General features: G+C 37.4%; 2 protein-coding genes across 3 annotated transcripts in view; both read left to right on the forward strand.

Annotated features, from left to right (window-relative positions):
* The window catches only part of TNKS2 (tankyrase 2), a 299288-nt gene that overhangs the window by 193986 nt on the left and 84194 nt on the right, over positions 1–21108 (forward strand). The gene's annotated exons all lie outside the window — the stretch shown is intronic.
* Positions 1–21108, forward strand: part of TBC1D12 (TBC1 domain family member 12) — a 95224-nt gene that overhangs the window by 67994 nt on the left and 6122 nt on the right. For both annotated transcript variants that reach the window (XM_074959060.1, XM_074959061.1), the window contains 9 exons: positions 2459–2574; positions 5341–5423; positions 11898–12015; positions 12399–12505; positions 14466–14546; positions 17978–18072; positions 18510–18581; positions 19540–19668; positions 19936–20045. In XM_074959060.1, coding sequence (XP_074815161.1) covers positions 2459–2574; positions 5341–5423; positions 11898–12015; positions 12399–12505; positions 14466–14546; positions 17978–18072; positions 18510–18581; positions 19540–19668; positions 19936–20045 — 911 coding nt within the window. The remainder of the gene's footprint in view (positions 1–2458; positions 2575–5340; positions 5424–11897; positions 12016–12398; positions 12506–14465; positions 14547–17977; positions 18073–18509; positions 18582–19539; positions 19669–19935; positions 20046–21108) is intronic.

Genomic DNA, 21108 nt, shown 5'->3' on the forward strand with positions numbered 1-21108 from the left:
TTCAGTTCAGGATAGCCAACTACCAAGCACTGATGGCTAAGTATGATTACCTAAACTATTCCCAATTTTCAGACTTCATAGACATGCTTCATCAGGACAGAGCTCAATTTCAGGCTCTCATAGGAAAAAGGCAAGATGGTTGGCAGGACCACTCTTCAATCAGCAGTGGATACATCTTTGAGAGCAGTGGCTATTGTCATTGTAATACACTCGGAATCATGGCTTCATGTTTTGGGTTTTCCCAGGGAGGTCCAGAGGTCTGTGGACAGGTTCCAGGCAATGAATGACCTCCATAGACCATCTTCAAGCACCAGAGTTTTTTCTCTCCTGCATCATATGGTTTTATGCAGTTATGTAATGCCGTTTGCCAGACTCCATCTTCATTGCCTGCAAGTGTGGCTTCAAACAGTGTACTCTTGAAATCAACGCTGTAAGAATGCCATAGTAATTGTTCCTGCCATAGTTATGTAGTCTTTTCTATGATAGAAGAATCCACACCAGGTATGCTTGGATGTTCCTTTTCTTTCCCCCTCACTGGAAAAAATTATTACAGATGTGTCTCTTTTAGGTTGGGGAGCTCACATGGACAAGAGCCATACAGCACAGGTCACTTAGATATTTTGAGAGTCGACGATGTGCATCAATAGTTAAGAATTGTGGGCAGTCCTAAAGGCTTGCAAGACCTTTCTCCTATTCATTGAAGATCAGATTACCTTCATAATGTCAGACAAATGATGGCTATCTTTTACCACCCCCCTGTGCGGAGAAGCAGTCAGACTATGGAATTGATGCGTGACCAATCAAGTCACCGTGTTGACAGTTTGTCTTCCAGGGAACCAGAACATACCAGTGAACTCCCTTAGCAGACGCTTTACTGTCGACCACAAGTGGGAGTTACGTGACTCCATGGTGAACAATATTTTTGTTCCATCTTGTACATTATCCAAAGGTTTCAGGTAGCTCCTTACAGTCTTGAGGTTGCATGGTAACTTTTTTATAAGACTTAAGTTGTTATACAGATAACTTTAAAAGTTGTTTTCACTTTTCATAACCTTTTAGAATAAATGTCCTGTATGAATGGAATATATAGGCCAAGTCAATAACCACCTTTATTCCCGGATATAAATACTTAGTAGTGAAAAGGTATAAACAAAAAGCTCTTCCGTGTAGTGTAGTGTGTGAAATTCAGGTGGAAACAATTTCTGGAACAGACTGCTGTACTTGATCAGGCAGATACAGCTGCCTAATCAGCAGCTTATCACTTACCATTTTGCTATTTATTTCTAAATAAAACATTTATGATATATTTTTGTAGGAAATGGATACAGATTCTTTTTGTTTCAGGAAATTCAGTGTAAAACATTTCTTTTTACTTCTGAAAGTGGACAGTGCTGAAATATGTACAGGAATAAACTTAGTTTTTTAAACTTATTCATATGAGTTTGGACAAGATTCTTGGCTCATCTTGAGAACAGGCCTATTTTAACAGTTGGTTCCAATGTACTTAACCTTCTATTCTCCTCTTTAAAAACAAACGCCCCTATATATTCTGTTTTTGTTAAACTGCAGCTTGTGAAAGAAACTGAATTAGAGAGGAGAAGCCAGCATTTATTTTTTTGGCATAAAGAGAATGTATAAGGTAAATGTCATTTGGGTTTAAGCTGAATGCTTTCACATAGAAAAATCTTGAATTGTAATCTGTACGTAAGAATGAGTCACGGGGTAACTTGGAAGTCAATTAAGGGTGGGTATCTGAGGTTGCACTGGGGTATCTTAAATGTCTCCCCTCCTGCCCTTTAAATATACATTGTCTAATTAGGAAGTCACTTACTTCATTCTCAGTCATAAGGATGATACAAGTTAAAACATGTACATCCATAACAGATGGAATGATATAAGACCTTGATTACAGTACTACTCTGTGTTGTATAATTAAATTTGAACAACAAGAGCACATCCTTCTCACGGGTATTCAAAAGTATGTTGGGAAAAGGTGGAAATCAGAAATAAGGGCAACATCATACAGACGACAGCAGCAGCCATTAAGGGGGGAAAAGGAAAATAAAAATGAGGAAGGGAACTAGAAGACTCATCTTAATTTAGTACTTTTTGTAATTCTTCATATGACTGCTCCAATAGAATATTTGTACTGCAATTAACATTGTAAAACACATTACACTTGTTTTTATAGTTTCAGTTGCATGCGAATACAGATTTATATTTAGAATGTAATCATTGATCTATTGTAACCAGATATATTAATTTGTGAAATGTAACCTTCTCATTAGTTTCCACTTCCTAATAGTCATGAAATAGCAGTATCTCCTTTGATGTAAATCATTTTAAAGCTGAAATGTGTTTAGTTCCTCATTGATTCATTCTGAAAACATGTCCCATAGTTATAAGGAAGTTTGAAATTTTGGAGTTTTTAATGTTTTCTTTTAATAACATTACTTAGGAATATGAAGCACGAACAGGAAGAACATGTAAACCTCCACCCCAGGCAACAAGACGTAAAAATTTTGTATTTGAACCACTTTCAACTACTGCTCTTATTTTGGAAGATCGACCGTCGTAAGTATAGTAGTGAATTCTGCCATGAAGTAGATAATAACGTGATATACATACATGCCCTCCTGCCTACCAACCTAGCAAAAATTAAATAATTTAGATGTCCTGTTTACAATTTTCTTTCTCAAGGTACTATACTGCTCAAACTGGAACAATTTCTTTATAAATTACTCAATCTGAGACCTTAACTAAATAATTGGGTGAAATACTGACCTCATTAAGGTCAATGAGAGTTTTGCTCCATTGAAGTCAATGGAGCAAAAGTTTTTCCCTATATATTCATCCTGTAGTGCTGTCAGGTAGTTGCCTGTGACATTGATTCTCAGAACTCTTCATTCTGCAGACTCCTTTATAAAAGATTCTCTTAAGGACCACTCCTAAAACCCCATTTCTCCACTGCTTGGTTCCTAAAATATTTTATTTGCTAGACCACCAAGAGGGTGTCAGCATGGATGCTTGTCTGCTGAGCATAGTCTGAGGCCAGTCCCCATGAGAGCCTAATTTTGGGGATAAAAAATGTAACTATGGCATATGGTAAAAAGATGCTGTTGCCAGGAAATACAAGATAATTGCTTACCACCTAAATATGTTGGGTTCTGACTCTGGCAGGGTGAACTTGCTCCTACCTACTTTCTAGCCTGCAAGTGGCTTGGGAACTTGCTTCTGGTAAAATACCTCATGCAATTTATTTTCTTTTCCGCCACCCTTATAGACTAAGAGAATTTCTATAAGATAGCCCTCCTTCACCCGTTACAATATATTAAAGTCTTATACAGTTTCATGAAGTTTAAAAATTGGTGATGCAGTGTTTAAAAGCAATACTAATGTTTCATGTAAGTGCATTCTACCCCCAGTAAAAAAATCTTTACTTGTTAATATATACCCGCATATCAATGCTTATTTGTAAATACACGAGTTGATTGTATTTTTGGCACATGTATAAGTTTCATCTTTCTATTCATTATAGCAAATCTTATTCAAAAGTCACATTAAAAGTTATATTTATTCTGTCGATAAAGGGTAGCCAAAATGAAATCGAGGTTGAGCTATTAGCAGTTTTGTTACTGAATTCCCCACCCCATTCTCCTCTCAGAGCTTTGAAGTCTGAGTTTTTAATTATCACTGACAATAAAGGAATCAAGAGGTAATCAAACCCATGCTGCTTCTTGCCCAGCAAAAGGAGACTTTCACCTTCCTGAAGCAGGAATGCAAGATATCATGTTAACCTTTATATCTAGCGTCTTGCCCAGTACATTTACTCTTGCTCAGCATTTATCTTAAGGCTGTCTTCAGACTATAATATTGTTTTCATTCATTTGGGTGTGCTAAAATATGATCAACCCTCTGCCTCCCTCTGTGGAGGCTGAGATAATTTCTAAAATGTTTTCAAAAGACTAGGAAACCAGAGGTTTTCTAAACTACTGTGCTGTTACCATGTGACGCCACAGTATACAAGCCACTGAGCCAGCACTAACTTTGAAATACTGAATCAAATGAGAAGTAGACATTTGACAAAATGATAGTTAAGGGAGCAATATATAGTTGTCTGATTTGTGTGTGTGTGCTGAATTCTTTGAGTTGCAGGAATTTTCTTATGAGTTTCAAATCATTAAGACTCAGTTAATCCATCACTTGGCTGATTTAACTTTCATTATCAATGGAAAAAATTCTAGCATGCATTTATGCAGTTTCATATTAAATCTCTTTTTGGGAAATTTTTACCACCATTTATTAGAATATTTTAGTTTAGCAAGCTCAATCAGTGGTGTGGGACTGTAAATTTCTAGTATTTTCTCTCAATCTGGGAACAAAAATCCTCAGGATTCATCCATCTTAATGAAACTGAACCATGAAACAGGAAGTGTAGAATGAGTCTTTAACATCATACAAAGCTTTTTGTATGACCTTAAAGGTTCCATGAGAACGTGAAATTTCACTAAGTTAAAATAACTTTGTTCTAGATGAGCCAGAAGTGTGTGTTTTCTAGTAAAAGAATCCCTGACTTTCAAGCATGCCTCAGTGAAATTAGTTCTGCAGCTTCATGAAGGCCATTCTAGCAGATGTTTTCGTAGCCTGCCAGAATGCATCTTTCTCACCCTGTGCTTTAACCAGTATTACTTGTACATGTGATGACAAAAATAGCTTATTGGCAAGACCTAAAATATGTTGACTTATGTAGGGCCTGCAGTTGATAGTGAAGTACCAAGTTTTACAGTAATATACAACATTATGTCTTAATGGAAGTTCCGGATTATTGCATTATAGTGATGATCTTGTTCTTAGTGTATATTTTTGTGTACATCACATGCAAAATGCCATTGCAAGTGGTAGTGTTTGGCAAACTTATTACCAATTTTAGCAGAGAGCAGTGATTGAATGACATAGAGCTTCTCTACCTTGGAGGTTGTTCTTCAGCAGCTGGGTTGAGAGGAGGGATGATTTTATAATTATGGAACTGGATTGGCACTCGGGAGACCTGGATTCTGTTCCTGGCTCTGCCATAGTCTGTTTCATCTTGAGCAAGTCATTTAGTCTCTTTACTAACAGTGAGGAGAGTGATAAGAGCCAATATATGCAAAAATACTTGTCTGGTAGATTGTTTATATACAAATGTTTCACCATATTGGACTTCATTTTCCATTATTGTTATTCCTACACTTAATATAATCACTAAATTCACCTTAAAAAGGAGAGAGAAACCAGTCAGTCTGTCTTGAAATGGTCCAGAATGTCATCCATATATTGAATTCAGAAATGACTTGTTTTCAGAAATCTTCCTGCCAAATCCATAGAGGAGGCTTTACGTCACAGACAAGAGTATGATGAAATGGTGGCAGAGGCAAAAAAACGAGGTATGTTAGCTAACTATAACCATGGTAATACAGTTCTATCTTCTATCTCAAAAATGAGAGAATAAGGACATTTTTAGCTTCTAGGCCAGTATTTACATTAAAGACTACATTTCTGGGCTAATACTACGCATGTGCTGCAGAACTCACAGGCACACTCACAGTTTAAACCAGACCACCAGTCTCAACTTGTAGCCTTAATTTCATCACTGTTGTGAATAAGTGAATTCTTACATTGAATATAGTTTCCAACGCTTAAGTGGAAACTTGTTTTAACTTTTTGTGCAGTATGATCAGTTGGAAACTTTCTAGGTACTTAAATCTTCCCAGCTACCCCAGTGCCACCATCACAATTACTATTTGTTAGGGCCAGATCTTCAAAAGGGCACATGCACCCCTGGGGATGCCAAGGAACTTCAAAGATCACATGCATGCAAACCCCAGCTTGTCCATGTGCTTATCAAAGACTTCGCCTTTGCACCCCCCTTTTATTTTTGATAACAGTGGATCCTCCAAACAAAACTTTATTATTCTAAATATGTAAACCACAAGATAGTATCTAAAAGCCATTGAGCTGCCTTTAAATTAGTCATATAGGTAGGTATGGGAATTGTCACAATGAAGCCCACCGACAGCCATTCCGGGCCCCAGGGAAGAACAGTCAGTGGGCCCACTAGAAAGTGATGGCTGAGGTTTACAACACTACTTTTTATCCTATTGATAGCACATTAGAACCCACTGTATGTAAGTTGTGGCGTTGCTTGATATAGTTAACTTTTTTTTCCAGTTATGGCACCAGTATTAAACAAATTGTGAGCCTAAATATAAGATGTAGAATTTGTTATTTTGAATTATATATTTAAATTAAATACATTATAGAATGAAATTGGAGGGCAACGAAAATGATTAGGGGCTAGGGCACATGACTTATGAGGAGAGGCTGAGGGAACTGGGCTTATTTAGTCTGCAGAAGAGAAGAATGAGGAGAGATGTGATAGCAACCTTCAACTACCTGGTATGAAATTAATTCTTTATGGGATATGAAGGATCACATACAGTACATATACTATGGAAGAGGAAGTTGAATAAAACATAAACACACATTTTCATTGCTAGGAAAAATATTGGACTTTATCTGATCTTGAGAGGAAAAGTCATTTGTATGCATGTGCATGCATTGCATCTTTGGACAGAGACCAGTCTTATTGATCGTGATATACTGAACTGGCTGAAAAAGTCATAGCCAAAGATGCCTTCCTGAATATTGCTAGATATTTTTTTAAGATACAAATATGTGAAGCGACAATGGCATTTACTGAAGTGTGTGGGTGCGTGTGGTACTGCTTCTCCGCTGGCTGGTGCCCAGCAAGCTGCCGCTGGTTGTGCTTTTCTGGCATGGCTAGGGCTTCCACATGCCCGCCTGGCGGCCTTTGCCGCTGCCGGTACCATCCCGGGCGTGCCTAGGAGCCCTGCGGCCCTCCTGGGCAATTGACCCCTTTGCCCCCCACTGTCGGTGGGCCTGTCACAATAAACCAAAATTATTACTACATATAACTTCCATTGCAATAGCACGGAAAACCCCTAATAAGAATTGGGGCCCTTTGTCTTATGTGGAATCTCCTGGCCCAGTAGTTCTTTTCTAGAATGTGAATGCAGTGTTTGCGGAATCAAGCCCTAAGTTTCTGATAGCTTACTATTTCTCAGGTGATAAAATATGGTTGTATATTTTTCCTACAGCCGTAAATACAAGTGTAGCATCTTGTACTATTATGTGTCAATCCATGAGAGTAATTTGTGTAGAAAATGCACAGTGACTAACACAAGAGCCTGTGTACCAAACAAAATGTACTTTAAAAGGCTGTACAAAATCAAATATTAGTGTTCACAATGTGTACACAAGGGGTCGAGTTAAACTTGTGTATACTGAACTTTGGCAGTTCTGACTTATCAGTGCTTAACCATGTAAATTTTTAATGTAGCTTTTAATTTCCTAGAACTTTTTTAAAAGAAAAGCTAGACACTATTAGGATGCCCTGTCCTATCCTATGTTAAGGAGCGCCCCCTCCCACCCCCCCCCCCCCATGTTCATTTGGACCTGCAAAGTGTTACCCTACAAGATGTATGGAGACAGAGGGTAGGTCTCCATACCTTGCATATCTAAAAGATGCAGAGTGACTAAGGCAAGGGACTGCAGAACTCTGCCCCATTCACTGTACCCCTTGCAAAAGGTACACTGCATAAGATGAGGACTCCTGCAGATCTTGTTTTTATTAACTGTGCATGGCCTGCTGCACACTTTATAAAATGCAGCATTTCATGCATATTGTTCTAGTGCACACTAGATAAGGTGTACTGCATAGCTTACCTTCAGTTTCAATAAAAAGCGGTTAAAAACAAACTGTGACACTTCAGCTGAATATGCTAAATGATCAATGGCTTTAACACAGCTGAATCCAGGTCAGTTTTCAACAGAATACCATTTCCTTCAGTGCCACAACACATCTCAGTGCAAGGCCAAACTTCAGTATTTTACCATGAGCCATTTCAGTGCTAGACCTTCCTCTTTAAAAAACAAAACAAGGAGAGGAAGATAGTGGATCCTTTTTATCACAGGAAAATAATTTTGCTCTTTGTACAATCAAGAATAACTGAATTAAAAAAAAAAAAAAAAAAAAGTTTAAGCAAAACCAGAGTCCTCTTCCTGGAAAAGAGAGAGCCTGTTAAACTGAATCCCAATAGGTGAAAGTTTCAGAAAACTGAATAACTGAAAGTGGGTTTAGAATGCAGATGTTTGGATTTTAAACTTCACTATTGTTGCTAATGCTCTAGCTATAATTTACTGTAGTTACACTGTGATTGATGGAATTCTCCAGTGTGTAAGAACTACTGTAAATTCAGATGCTCAGGACATACAGCTACAATAGAGGTAAAAAACATGCTATTGGCAGAACATGGTGTAGAACTCGCTTTACTAGACATTTTGTATATAGCAGTGTTAATCGTGCTAAAGGAGTGCTTCTAGTTTGTATTCATTCTAATCAGATTTCTGTTGGTCCAAACTACTGGCTTTATTTAATTAACTTGGAAATTTGGTAATAACCTATAATCTTTGAGTAGATGACTTAAGTCCTGTGGGGTTTCTCCGAAGATTAATTACAATTCTGATAAGCTTAACATCTTCTAAAACATATAATTTCTTGGCTTGTCAAAGACTTTGCTGTAAGAAGAGAGCTTTTGCTTATGTGTGTGTGTTCTTCAGTAGTTTCCGTCTGAGGTTATTTTAATGCAAACACTTTATCAAATTATGCAGTACTGTGCAGTAATCTAAAAATAGATTGCCACTCATATGGCTTGAGGAGAAATCCCATACCTCTAAAGTTTTTTAAATTTTGAAAACCAGCAGTAGATGTTGGGCACTATTCTTTCAGGAGTATTTATGCCGCCACTGGACTAACCGTCAGTTGCTTTCTGAATACAGTTGGACAAAGAGTTATCTTGGGATTGTGATCTGCTGATTGGCAAAGCGCATGATGGCTGAACAGGCAGTAGCAATGTTTCTATCTCTGCTTCGTAATCATATCCTGTAAAGAAAGACTATCTCCCATGACCTTAAAACAAACAAACCCAAAACAAAAGAAAAATACTTTTTTTATATGCTAACTTGTACCAAGGCACCTCTTCCATATTCAAGAATGAAAGCAAAATGTTAGCGTGTTAAAGAGCAGCCATTTGATTGTTTATATGGAATTGCACACAATACACATGCTGGAAGGGAGTGTCTGCTTCGAAAAGTGACTAAAAATAGTACCTTCTTACTGGACAGATATGCTCCTTGTGCATATTGAGGCACATCTGCTAACTTCAGTGACAAAAATGAGCTATTACTGTGCTCTTCCTCTCATTAGCTCAGCAGAGTCAAAATAATCTTAACAGAGTTGTTTTTTAGGTTCCAGTGGAGAATAATGAAACATATGGTTATTTACAAAACTAAAGATAGTGGGATGCACATGCAGTTGTGGGAATATTTTTCCTCCAGAACTTTTGGACTAGGCTGGTACATGGTGGAATGTTTTACTACCACGTCCTCTAAGCTGCCATCGTTTGCTCCAGAATCTCAGCTTTTTGTCTCTGTTCCCCTTTTAAAAGAGGCAAGCACCAGCAATATGACAGCAGGAACAACAATGCATGCTGCAACAGGGGTATGTAGAGAAAGATAAAGAAGTTGTATTGGAAAGATAAGAGAGAATGGCTTGACAGAAAAGAAAAAAGTCAAAGCAGCATGTGGAGGTATCATAAAAGCAAAAGATGGAAGATTTTTAATGAAAGTAGAACAAAAGGAACAATGGCGAGAATATTTTAATGAAGTACTCAACTAGCCAGGGCCAACAATTCCAATGGATGTGAAGAATTAAATCTCACTGCTAGAAATTTCAGGAGCAGAAACAAGAAGCAGCTAAAAATGGCAAAGTGCCAGGTCAAGATAAGATCACGGCTAAAATGTGTAAAGCTGTGGAGGAGGTGGTAGTTCATGCAAAAATATACCCTTTGTGATACAGTTTAAGGGAGAGAATTCTGCCCAGAAGAGGGAAGAAAGGTGTGATCTACAAATTCCAAAAAAAGGAAAACCCCTGATAAGCAACATCTGGCAAGGAATAATGCTACTTTCTATACTGGAAAAAGAAAAGGAGTACTTGTGGCACCTTAGAGACTAACCAATTTAAGGTGCCACAAGTACTCCTTTTCTTTTTGCGAATACAGACTAACACGGCTGTTATACTGGAAAAGTGTTCTGTAGTGCACTATTGGGGGGGGGGGGGGGGAACAGTCATAGATGGAAAAACTGCATCCTGAGCAAGTAGGCTTTAGACCAAAAAGATTGTGTACCGACTACATCTTCACCCTGAGATTGATTGAGAGAGGCCTTGCTTACAGGAGAAGATTAATCTTGAACTTTATAGATTTCACCAAAACTTTGGACTGCATTTATAGAGTTGCTATGGAAGGTCTTGCGACAATATGGGCTTCTTAGAAAGATCATGACATGGGCCAGGATGCTGTATGAAAGTTCAAGATGCTGTGTAAGGACAAAATGGAGAGACTATCTGATTTGATATAGTCACTGGAGCACAACAGGGATGCATTTTATCACTTTTCCTCTTCTGCATTGTGATAGATTATGTGACGTGAAAAGCATCATAAAAGGAAGAAACCATTATATGGAGTAGAGGAAAACTTCAGGATCTCCTTTGCAGATGACGTGTTCTCTTGGGCACATGATGATGATGATGCTATGAAAAAGACCAGTACCAATGACAAATGTAAGGCCACCAAAGTAGAATTAAGAATTATCCGGAAGAAAATGAAAGTCATGATCATTGAAGGAGGAGTTAGCAGTGATGGTACAGATGTGATGATGAAGTATACAGCATGGCTAACGAGTTTGTGTATCTTGGAAGCACAGTTAGTGCCGATGGCCAACTCCATAAAGAAATGGAAGGCAAGTGGAGCCTTTTTCAATGCTAGCAGCTATCCGGAAAAGCAACGAGATTCACACAAGAACAAAGATCAAGTTTTGTGGTGCCATTGTGACACTCACATTATCTGCTTCTGAAACTTGGCAAATGCCAGAAACCTACAACAGGAAACTTAATCCATTCCATCAGAGATGCTTGTGAAGAATACTTAGTGTCTGCTGGTGGGATTAAGTAACCAACAACTGATATATGGCACAAAGGACTGGCCAGCAGACTGTAAAGACAATTATTTGAGAAAGAAGATTGTAGTTGTTTTAGACCGGTTGTACAGATATCAAAAAACTGTATTCCTAGACAAGCCCTGGATTGGATACTACCTGGGAGAAGTCGGAAAAGAGGAAACCCAATAGATGACATATAAGAAAACCATTGAGAAAGATGCTGCTGTCATGGAAACAGACTATAATGGAGGAAGAAACATGGCATTAGGTGGTGGAAAGACTGGATTGCTTTGTGTCACAAGAGCATCTAAACCCTCACCCTGCTTCCCAATTTGACCCTTTTTGGGGGGTGATCTATGAAAGGATAGACGCCAGCTTGAGTCTCAGGACCCAAGATTGATTTGCGTGGTTGGGTTTGGAGAAAAACACTTATGATAAACTGAGTACATTTGACATGGAAATCCTTTAGCTACAGTAAACGTGGAACACTGCATTGCTATTTTTATAGTCACTTTTCAAAGCAGGACTACATTTTAAGCTAACAATGAGGCATGTAAGAAGACCTATGTATTTGTACATGACTTGTCTTCTAGGGAAATGAGTTTACTTAAACTAATTGATAATCCCTGCTTTCAGTCTCTGAAGCAGTTCATATGCAAATGTATTTTTCATATGTCTAACTCTTAGCTTTGACCTTTTCCGGAGACTATCAGAATATTTAATTATCTAACTCAGTGCTCCTATAGTATCATGCATTAAAACGTTGTCTGTTTTAACATTAGAAATTAAAGAAGCACATAAAAGGAAAAGAATAATGAAAGAACGATTCAAGCAAGAGGAAAATATTGCTAGTGCTATGGTGATTTGGATCAATGAAATATTACCTAACTGGGAAGGCATGTGAGTAAATGTTTTTTCTAGTGTAAGTCTAATACAAATGTGGTTTGGTTTTTTTCTCCTCTTAGAACATAGAGGAACCACCAACTTCATGTTCTTTCTCCATACTCCTGACCATATGTTGGACTGATCCTACTAGCCAAAGAAAGTTTATATCCCATCATTAGTGCCTCAGATGTGATGAAGAATTATTATAGCAACATGAGATGTTCCTTACAGTGGGCTGCTAGGCATTGTGGCCTTAACCCTTTTCAGTCCAAGAACATAAGCAGAGAGCTTCAAATTTTGACTTGGGTAGTAGCATGTTATGTTACTGCTAAACTGCTCAGTGAGGTCAGGAAACAGAAATTGCTAAATTTCCTGTTTTTTGTTTTGTTTTCCCCTAGGCGTACTACCCGAAGAGTTCGAGAATTGTGGTGGCAGGGGTTACCCCCAAGTGTTCGTGGGAAGGTCTGGAGTCTAGCTATAGGAAATGAATTAAATATTACTCATGGTGCGTGTCATGTATACATACTTTTATGCACAATTCTTTACTTTGTTTATCCAAATGTATACCTATCTTCCCCACCCCCCCTTTCTTTCCTTTGTTTGCTGTCTCTGATATGGGGGGATGATCCCTTTTACAGATCAGGTAATCAGAAATCTTGCACTTTGCCACTGAATGGTTGTCAGCTTATATAAAGCTTTTTCTTTTAAAAAGGTCAGAATATAATGAGTTTAATACAGTTTTTAAAATGAAGAAAAAAGTCAGATTTGAAGAAAACCACTGACACCTTTTAGGATGTATTTATTATAGAAATAATATTTCACAGCCTTATAAGCAGAGTCCTTTGTGAGCTATGAGGACTTTTTGTTTCCATTCTAAACACCTCTTTTCATTGCTATGTAACTACTATACAAAAATTGCACAACTTTTTATTCTGGGGCACACCTTTTGCGTATAAAGACACATTTTTCCCCAAAGATACATAAAGGAATGTTTTTTTCACTTGTGGATGAGAGTAATTAAAAATCTAAGTTGAAGACTGAATTTAGGTATTTGTGATTTTTGTGTGGGCAGGGGGAATGCTTGAATAATATGTACTTAAATGAGTGTGGTTATAATCTGCTCTAATGACCTCCAGCTCATTTAAAAAGGAATAAAAAGGCTGACTTGTGTTTAAAACTTGGTGCTAACTTCATTCACACAATTTTTACAAAATTTTATGCATTGCACAAGTTTTAAATATTGACCTGCTTCAAAACTATTTCAGTTCATCAGGCATTTAACCAAGGCTATCAAAATGAGTGTTTGCAAGAGTATAATGTCCAACTAAGTGCTATTCTATTCCTTATATATTGTATATACTATTAATGAGTACTCTGCCTGGTATATGTGTGGTTTTTTGTTCTTGTGGGTTTTTTTTAATAAAGTGCTCTGATGCTATGGACTGTTGGTGAATAGCAAATAAAACACAGCAAATAAACTCTTTTTATATAGCTAAAAGACAGGTAGAATAGCTCTTCTAAATTCTGTTGAAGACACGACATAGAGGAAAAGCTCTGGTATACTATGCCAATGTTTAGGAAAGAGGAGTGATGGTTCAGTTGCCTGACAGTTTTGTGTGTGTGTGTGTGTGTGTGTGTGTGTGTGGTTTTTTTTTAATTGCAAATAAAAAATAAATTTCCCAATCCGAAACGCTGTAAAAGTAGCAGTTTGGGTAGGCCAAGACACGTCTTCAGGGGTAAAAAGCAGTGTACAATCAAACACTGATTGGTTGCACCTTCACAAGTTCTTTATAATATCAATTTTTAATGGAAACTTCAAAGTAAATTTACTAGCTTTTCATTCTAAAAATAAGTGATAGTAATTCTTGAGCCTTACATAAGACATGTAAATTTGGTGAGACTAAGGAAGTATGAGAATACAAGACATGGAACAGAGAACAATTGATCACTATCCTCGTTATAACCGCCTTTAACATATTCGAAGACTTATTGACCCCCTCCCCCAGTCGTCTTTTCTCAAGACTAAACATACCCAGTTTTTAAACTTTTCCTCAGAGGTCAGGTTTACTAAACCTTTTATCGTTGTTTTTGCTCTCCTCTGGACTCTGTCCAGTTTGTCCACATCTTTCCCAGAACTGGACACAGTACTCCTGTGCTTTTACAAGTGGGTTTGTTTCAATAAATGTGTAATGAAAACAAGGATTTTTGTTTCTTTATTGATTCGAATATTCATCACCGAACAAAGCATAATACAGTAGATATCTCTGGAACTCTATATGTGTAAAAGTGTAATGCAGTGAAATTTTAGTAACCTCATCTAATGGATTTTCCCATTTTAAGATCCTAGACTATAGATTTTTTCGGGGGGAGAGGGGCAATAGAGACCAGAGCTAAAGAGCTCTGATTTGATTATTTTTCATTATGGTTGTGTATGTTGGCTATGTTTTTGCTATGTTGTTTTGCAGAACTCTATGAAATCTTCTTATCCAGAGCCAAGGAACGATGGAAAAGCTTCAGTGAGACAAATTCAGAGAATGATATAGAAGGTGTGTTCTTACAATGATAATACCAAACATGATTTGCAGGGCTTTTTGTATGGTTTGACATACAGATGGGCAAATGTCTGAAGGCTCAGAGGTTCAATTCAGATGAGAATTAAAACCTTCAGTGTGTTCAGGTCCAGTTTGTCCTTGATGCTTTTTTCTTGTAGCAGGTCACCGAGTGGATACCCTCTAGCACTCCCCAGGCCAAGAGAGGTGCCTGCAAAAAGACATGTTGGCGGGAGCAGTTTCTTAATGTCAAAATTAATTTTTAAGTTAATGTTTTTCCTTTTGAGTCTTTGAAAATCCAGTGACGACGACGTCCTTACTACAGCCCTGAGATGGGAAAGTATTAGCAACCGTTTTAGAGATGGGAAACTGAGAGATGAAGAGATTAAGTGATTTGCCTGAGGTCTTCGTCCCAGTCTGGTTCCTAACCGCAAGACCCTTTTGGCCCTCTCAGATCTATAAAATGGGGATATTAACGTTTGTTTATATACATACATCTGTGTAATTTTAAATCCTCTGCATTTTCCAATTTTGTCCCAAATTTCTTCAGTTACATGTTGCGGGGGATGGCTTACTTTTATTGTTGAAAAAATCCTTGCCATAAGTGGTGGTTTATTGTGCTGCTTTTACTGAGATTTTTCCTATAAAATGTCATTTCATAAAATTATTTTTGTTTTGTTGTACTTTAAGTAGGGGTACTGTTTTTGTAGAGGTTAATAAAATGTTTACTACCATAACAGTCACTTTGTTTTTTTCAAAACACGCAGGCTCAAAAACATAGCAGTCATGTGAAAATATTTTTGTCCACATTTCTGCTTAGACCATCCAAATTTTCTTTGCCAGTAAATTACTCAGGCTTTCCTCAGTCAACATCTGTGACTAATCTGAGGCAAACTGTTTTTAAAAATCTTTGTGTATATGAGTATGACACGAAGCTTGATTATCTTTGGCATACATGTTTAAATGACTTTAATATCCTTTTTTGTTTTTGCACTGTATTACCACCACCAGTTTGATTTAATTTTTTTTATTAGTAGTATCACCTTTCAAGGAGAATGTTCAGTTGCTTTTTCTTGACACTCTTAAAAAGGAAAAATGGGGCTCTAGCTCTGGTTTAACATATTCATACTGTATTTATGTTGCTTTTCTTATAAATGTACAAGGGAAGTCCAAACCAAATGGACTTGAAGTATGTTTCTACCCCCCTTTTCTCCCCCCCCCCCATGTTTTCAAGAGCAGGAAGATCTGTTAGTTGATTCTGTAGAGAAGTCCAGAAAATACCAGAGATTTTACTTTATGTATTTAGATTGGCCTTAATTCTTTTAGCAAAATATTAATCTTCTTTTAACATCTTTCCAAAAGCTTTTCTAATCTCATGTATTTTCAAGTTTTCTCTATTTTTCTCCTCAAATAACTTTCTAGCTTTTAAATGTTGGCAGGTATGGCTACCGCCTACGACAGTATTTATTTTACTGATGAACATTTATTAATGGAAACTTAAATTTTTACTTACTCTGAATTTTATACACATTTAATAAGAGAAAATGAAATTTCACAAAGTGACTTTTTTTGTAGTCCAGGAAGATTTAAAAAAAAAAAACACCACTGTTAAGAGCCAACTTGAAATGAGTTACAGAAATTAATATTAATTTTCCATTCTACTTAATTTATTTAAAACTAATATACTCCAGCTTTCACGACAGTGCAGTTCCTGAAACCTGTCTTTAAGCAGATTGCCGTGTGGTATCTTGATGTCAAACAGTTCTTAGTGGTTGCTGCTAACCAATTGAAAAAGCTAGTTGGCAATTCTTGAATTACTAGAGGGACAATTCTGGATTAGTAAAGTGGCTGTTGTTAATTCTGGTTCTCCTTCATGAGATTGCCTCCAGAGCCTTACTATAGGAGTTGTGTGACTCTAGCCATGTGATTCTAGAACTGATTTTCAACAGGAGTTGGCAGTTTAGGGGCATAATACAACATGGAGGTTGCAAATTGGGTGGTGGGGGAGGTCAGGGACAGGGAGGAGCAGGAGGGGATCGAGGCAGCAAGAACTTACTGTAATGAATCTTCTTTTCTTGTGTTGACCTGATCAATTTTAAAAAATAAGGGAATGTTCCAGGTATCAGTGGGCAGAAACCTGTTTTTTTTGTTTTTTTGTTTTTTGCTGAGAAATTGGAGAAACAAGAAAAGCCTGATTTTTCACTGATCTGATACTTATATAGTTTCTGGACACAGAAGTGAGGCAGTGATCTCAAAGACTTGCGGCAGGGAAGGATTAGGGTGCCAAAGAGCTTCCTCAGCCTGCAGCACCAATTGGGTATTACATGAGCCTGATTTTAATGGAACTGATGGTATTAAGATCTTGTATGCTATGAATAAGCATTTCCATCCCTCTACAGTAGGGGTAGGCAACCTATGGCATGCATGCCAAAGGTGGCACGCGAGCTGATTTTTAGTGGCACTCACACTGCCCGGGTCCAGGCCACTGGTCCAGTGGGCTCTGCATTTTAATTTTAGTTTTAAATGAAGCTTCTTATTTTAAAAATCTTATTTACTTTACATACAAGAATGGTTTAGTTATATATTAAAGACTTATAGAAAGAGACCTTCTAAAAACGTTAAAAAGTATTACTGGCGCGCAAAACCTTAAATTAGAGTGAATAAATGAAGACTCGGCACACCACTTCTGAAATGTTGCTTACCTCTGCTCTACAGTTAGGATGCTCTCTACAAGGGCTCAAGAAACATCTGTAGCATGCCTTAGAGGGGTTCCTGTCTTGGAGGTGGGGGGAGTTAGGGTGTGCAAGGAGGGGTACGCAGCCTCTAACAGACATTGCAGGCTAAAATATTCTAGGTCCCCATGCGTAGGGGGCACATACACTTACAGTGAGATCCATGTGGAGAAAGGCATCTAAAAGAACTCCAGTTATTGTAAGCTAAACAGCCTCTCTTTCAAAAAACAGGTTTCAGAGTAACAGCCGTGTTAGTCTGTATTCGCAAAAAGAAAAGGAATACTTGTGGCAACTTAGAGACTAACCAATTTATTTGAGCATAAGCTTTCGTGAGCTACAGTTCACTTCATCGGATGCAAGTTGCATCCGATGAAGTGAGCTGAACTGTAGCTCACGAAAGCTTATGCTCAAATAAATTGGTTAGTCTCTAAGGTGCCACAAGTATTCCTTTTCTGCTTTCAAAAAAGTTCTCTCAGTATGTTCCTAGGTATGCAACTCTTACAATATGGCTTTGTGGAGGAAGTACATTCAGAGAACAAGAATTAACTTTTTTTTCTCTCCTGTTTTAAACACTGACAATTTCCTGAAGTTCCTTCTGCATATGCATGTGTGACTTCATATTGACTCCTAAAGAAATGTCTATAGAATAGCATATTTTATCCATTTTCATGAGTGGCTTTTTTTGTTTACTTGCAGATGCAGGTGTGTCTGTTGCTGACCGTGAGGCCAGCCTGGAACTAATTAAGCTGGATATATCACGCACATTTCCGTCCTTCTATATTTTTCAGAAGGTGAGAGGTTTTAAAATCTGTTTCATGAAGAGGCCATAACTTTGTGAATTCACATTATGTACTGCATGTCAAGAGTTGAAGAGCTTGTGGTGTCATTTGAATGAAGTATATTTGCACTGTATGTGTCCATTCAAAATACATGAAAGAAGTTGAGATGAGATTTTGTAGCCCTTGAACGCAAGACACCATATATGTTTTTTATGTAGCAGTGGTGGTATTCTTGAGAGTAACACCATATTAAGAATTGCTTTTTAAAATTGTAGATCCTGAAGCAAAATTAATGTGTATGGTGAAGTTGGGGATTCAGTAGTTACGAATAGCATAGTAATTTAGGGTCTCGCCTTTGAATCTTAAAATAATAATTGATTTGATTGGTTTAGTTACCTACATTGAGGAAAGCTTTACAAAAGTATTCACATTTTTTTTCTCTCCCCAAGGGAGGTCCGTATCATGATCTCTTGCATAGTGTCTTAGGAGCATATACGTGTTACAGACCTGATGTGGGATATGTAAGTATTTGCTCTATACACTGATGTATTTTAATAGTGTAGATATCAAAGCTTCTAGTTCTCTGAACTTTTATTGTGCTGTGCTACCAGCAGTTTTAAAAGTAGTTCCCATCTTTGAGCATATGATGCATATGTCTCTGAAAAACTACTTGATGTTATGGTCAGTTATTACAGGTCAGGAAGTTCTGTAAAGAAAGTAGATTGTTGCTATTACAATGCTCTTTTAAAAAGTCCCCAAACACTGTTGTCTAGATAAGATGGAGGTGAAACATGTCAGCAGGTAGAAACAGTAGGAGAAATTGATAGGCACTTTGCTACCTGAAAATCTAGGAGCAGAGAAGTCAGAGGTGTAAAATTTAAATGTAGCTAACTATTTATATATGCACTTAGGGAGTGTGAGCTGGGGGCATGAGAACAAATGGCATTGGCTAATGGGAATGTTACAGTAGAGTCAACTGTGTAACTAGAGTGTTGTCTCTGTTCCAACCTAGTTGGCTGTGCCTGTACCCTTTTCCATGTGATTTATTTCCCTCTAGCAGTTTTTCCATATCCTAACAGTGAATTTGGGGCCAAACTCTGTCTTTGCTGAGCTAATGAGCTCTGCATCCAGTCTGTTGTCTTCCCTACAGAGAGGGAGCATTCCAAGTCCCAGAGCACCTTTTGATCACCCCAGGCCTTCCTGCAAGCTCAGTGACAAACATCCCCAACTTGCTTCTGCAAAATAAAGATGATTTTCTTGGAGCCATGTTTTCGCTGTTTTTAGCTACATGTTGTAAAGAATTTTGTAAATTACTGCTTTAACATTTTGCCTTTACTTAATCATGTTATTTTGTATACATCTCAAAATTTTGTCTAACTGGTTAATGACATATTGCAGATTATAAATATTTGCATTTACAAACATTTAAGATACTGTGCTATTTATTTTTTGTGTGCTAATTGCACTTCCCCATTGAAGGTACAAGGGATGTCCTTCATTGCCGCAGTACTCATTCTCAATCTGGAAGAGGCAGATGCTTTCATTGCCTTTGCAAACCTCCTAAACAAGCCATGCCAGCTGGCCTTTTTTCGTGTGGATCACAGCATGGTATGCTAACAGATCGTAAAGTATTAAACCTTGATTTTGTTCTTTCATTCAGAACATATTCTTACTATTAGTAACTTTTTAATCCTTCAGTTGTTTGGATAGCAAACGATTTCTAATGATGGTTAGAATTAGACAATCAAGCTAGTGTGATTAATTACCTAAAGACATTCATTTCTAGAGAGAAATAAAAACAGAATTTGTTGTACTATGGACAAGTTTTAAGGTTTGAAGATCTTCAATATTTGTGATACTTCCCCCCCCCTACAGATGCTGAAATATTTTGCAGCGTTTGAAGTATTCTTTGAAGAAAATCTCCCAAAACTATTTCTTCACTTCAAATCATATAGTCTTACTCCAGATATATACTTGATAGACTGGTAAGTTAATGGCCACAGCAAACCTGATTTAGCAACTGCCTGTGATTTCCCTATTTTGCTTCACTCCCCCACCCCCAGCAGAAGTACAGTATACGTCAAGAGTTTGTGTGGGACCAAAACTATCTTCAAACTTTGTGGGTCTCATGAACTCCTGGAGAATTACTTTGCATGGCAGCCCTGGCAGCAGCACCTAGTTCCAACATCAGTGTACATTTATGAACTAGAAGTAGAAATAACACATGCGTTCATATAGAAAACAAAATACAATTAATTTAAAAGGCCATTTGACCTTGCTCCAATACTGCATAGTTGAGATGCTTAGTTGTAACCTTTGCAGGAAGGAGGAGGCTTAAAGGAGTGACATTTTGGTCCAGTTGTAGTGGTAGAGGGAGCAGTAAAGGGATACTGAATAAAAGAGCAAGAGGAGAGTCTGAAGGGAAAACTAAGGTAGAGGCAGAATAAAAATAAGAATTGAAGTGAAAGGATAGACTTAGAAATAACAAACACATAAAAGTACTTAATGTTCAAGTTGGAGGAATACACTAAAAATCAGGAGAGAAAAAGATAATGGAAGAATGGAAACAAGTTAGTACTCTAAAAATGTGGGCAAAGTACCATAATACATATTTATATATACATTTAACAGATTAACATTTTAAAAACACTTTTAATTGAGTTGATCCATGATTGGTAACTATGAGAGACATCGGTTGGTAGTGCTATTATATCAAATATATTAAAATTTATTGGAAAGAAAATATTAAAGGTTGCTACCTCCACACATCTTCAAAGGAGTTTATATTGGTGGCAATCCAAAACACATGTAAAAAAATTTTTTTCCCCCAACCAAGTTTCCTCAAGTTTTTAATTGATTCCAATATTCTCCTTTCACGACTCTAAAGTGTTTTGTGAGGTGGTGTGCATTGAAGAGCTGTCTGTCTGCATCCCAGAAATGACTGGATTTAGAAATGAAGTGATCCCGAATGTCCTGAATTGTATATGTTGCCAATGTCTAATGTCTTGTCACCCAAGTAAATTTCATGCCATCATTTCCCAGAATAAC

The sequence above is a fragment of the Natator depressus genome, chromosome 7 (assembly GCF_965152275.1).
Source record: "Natator depressus isolate rNatDep1 chromosome 7, rNatDep2.hap1, whole genome shotgun sequence".
In the NCBI taxonomy this organism is placed as follows: Eukaryota; Metazoa; Chordata; order Testudines; family Cheloniidae; genus Natator; species Natator depressus.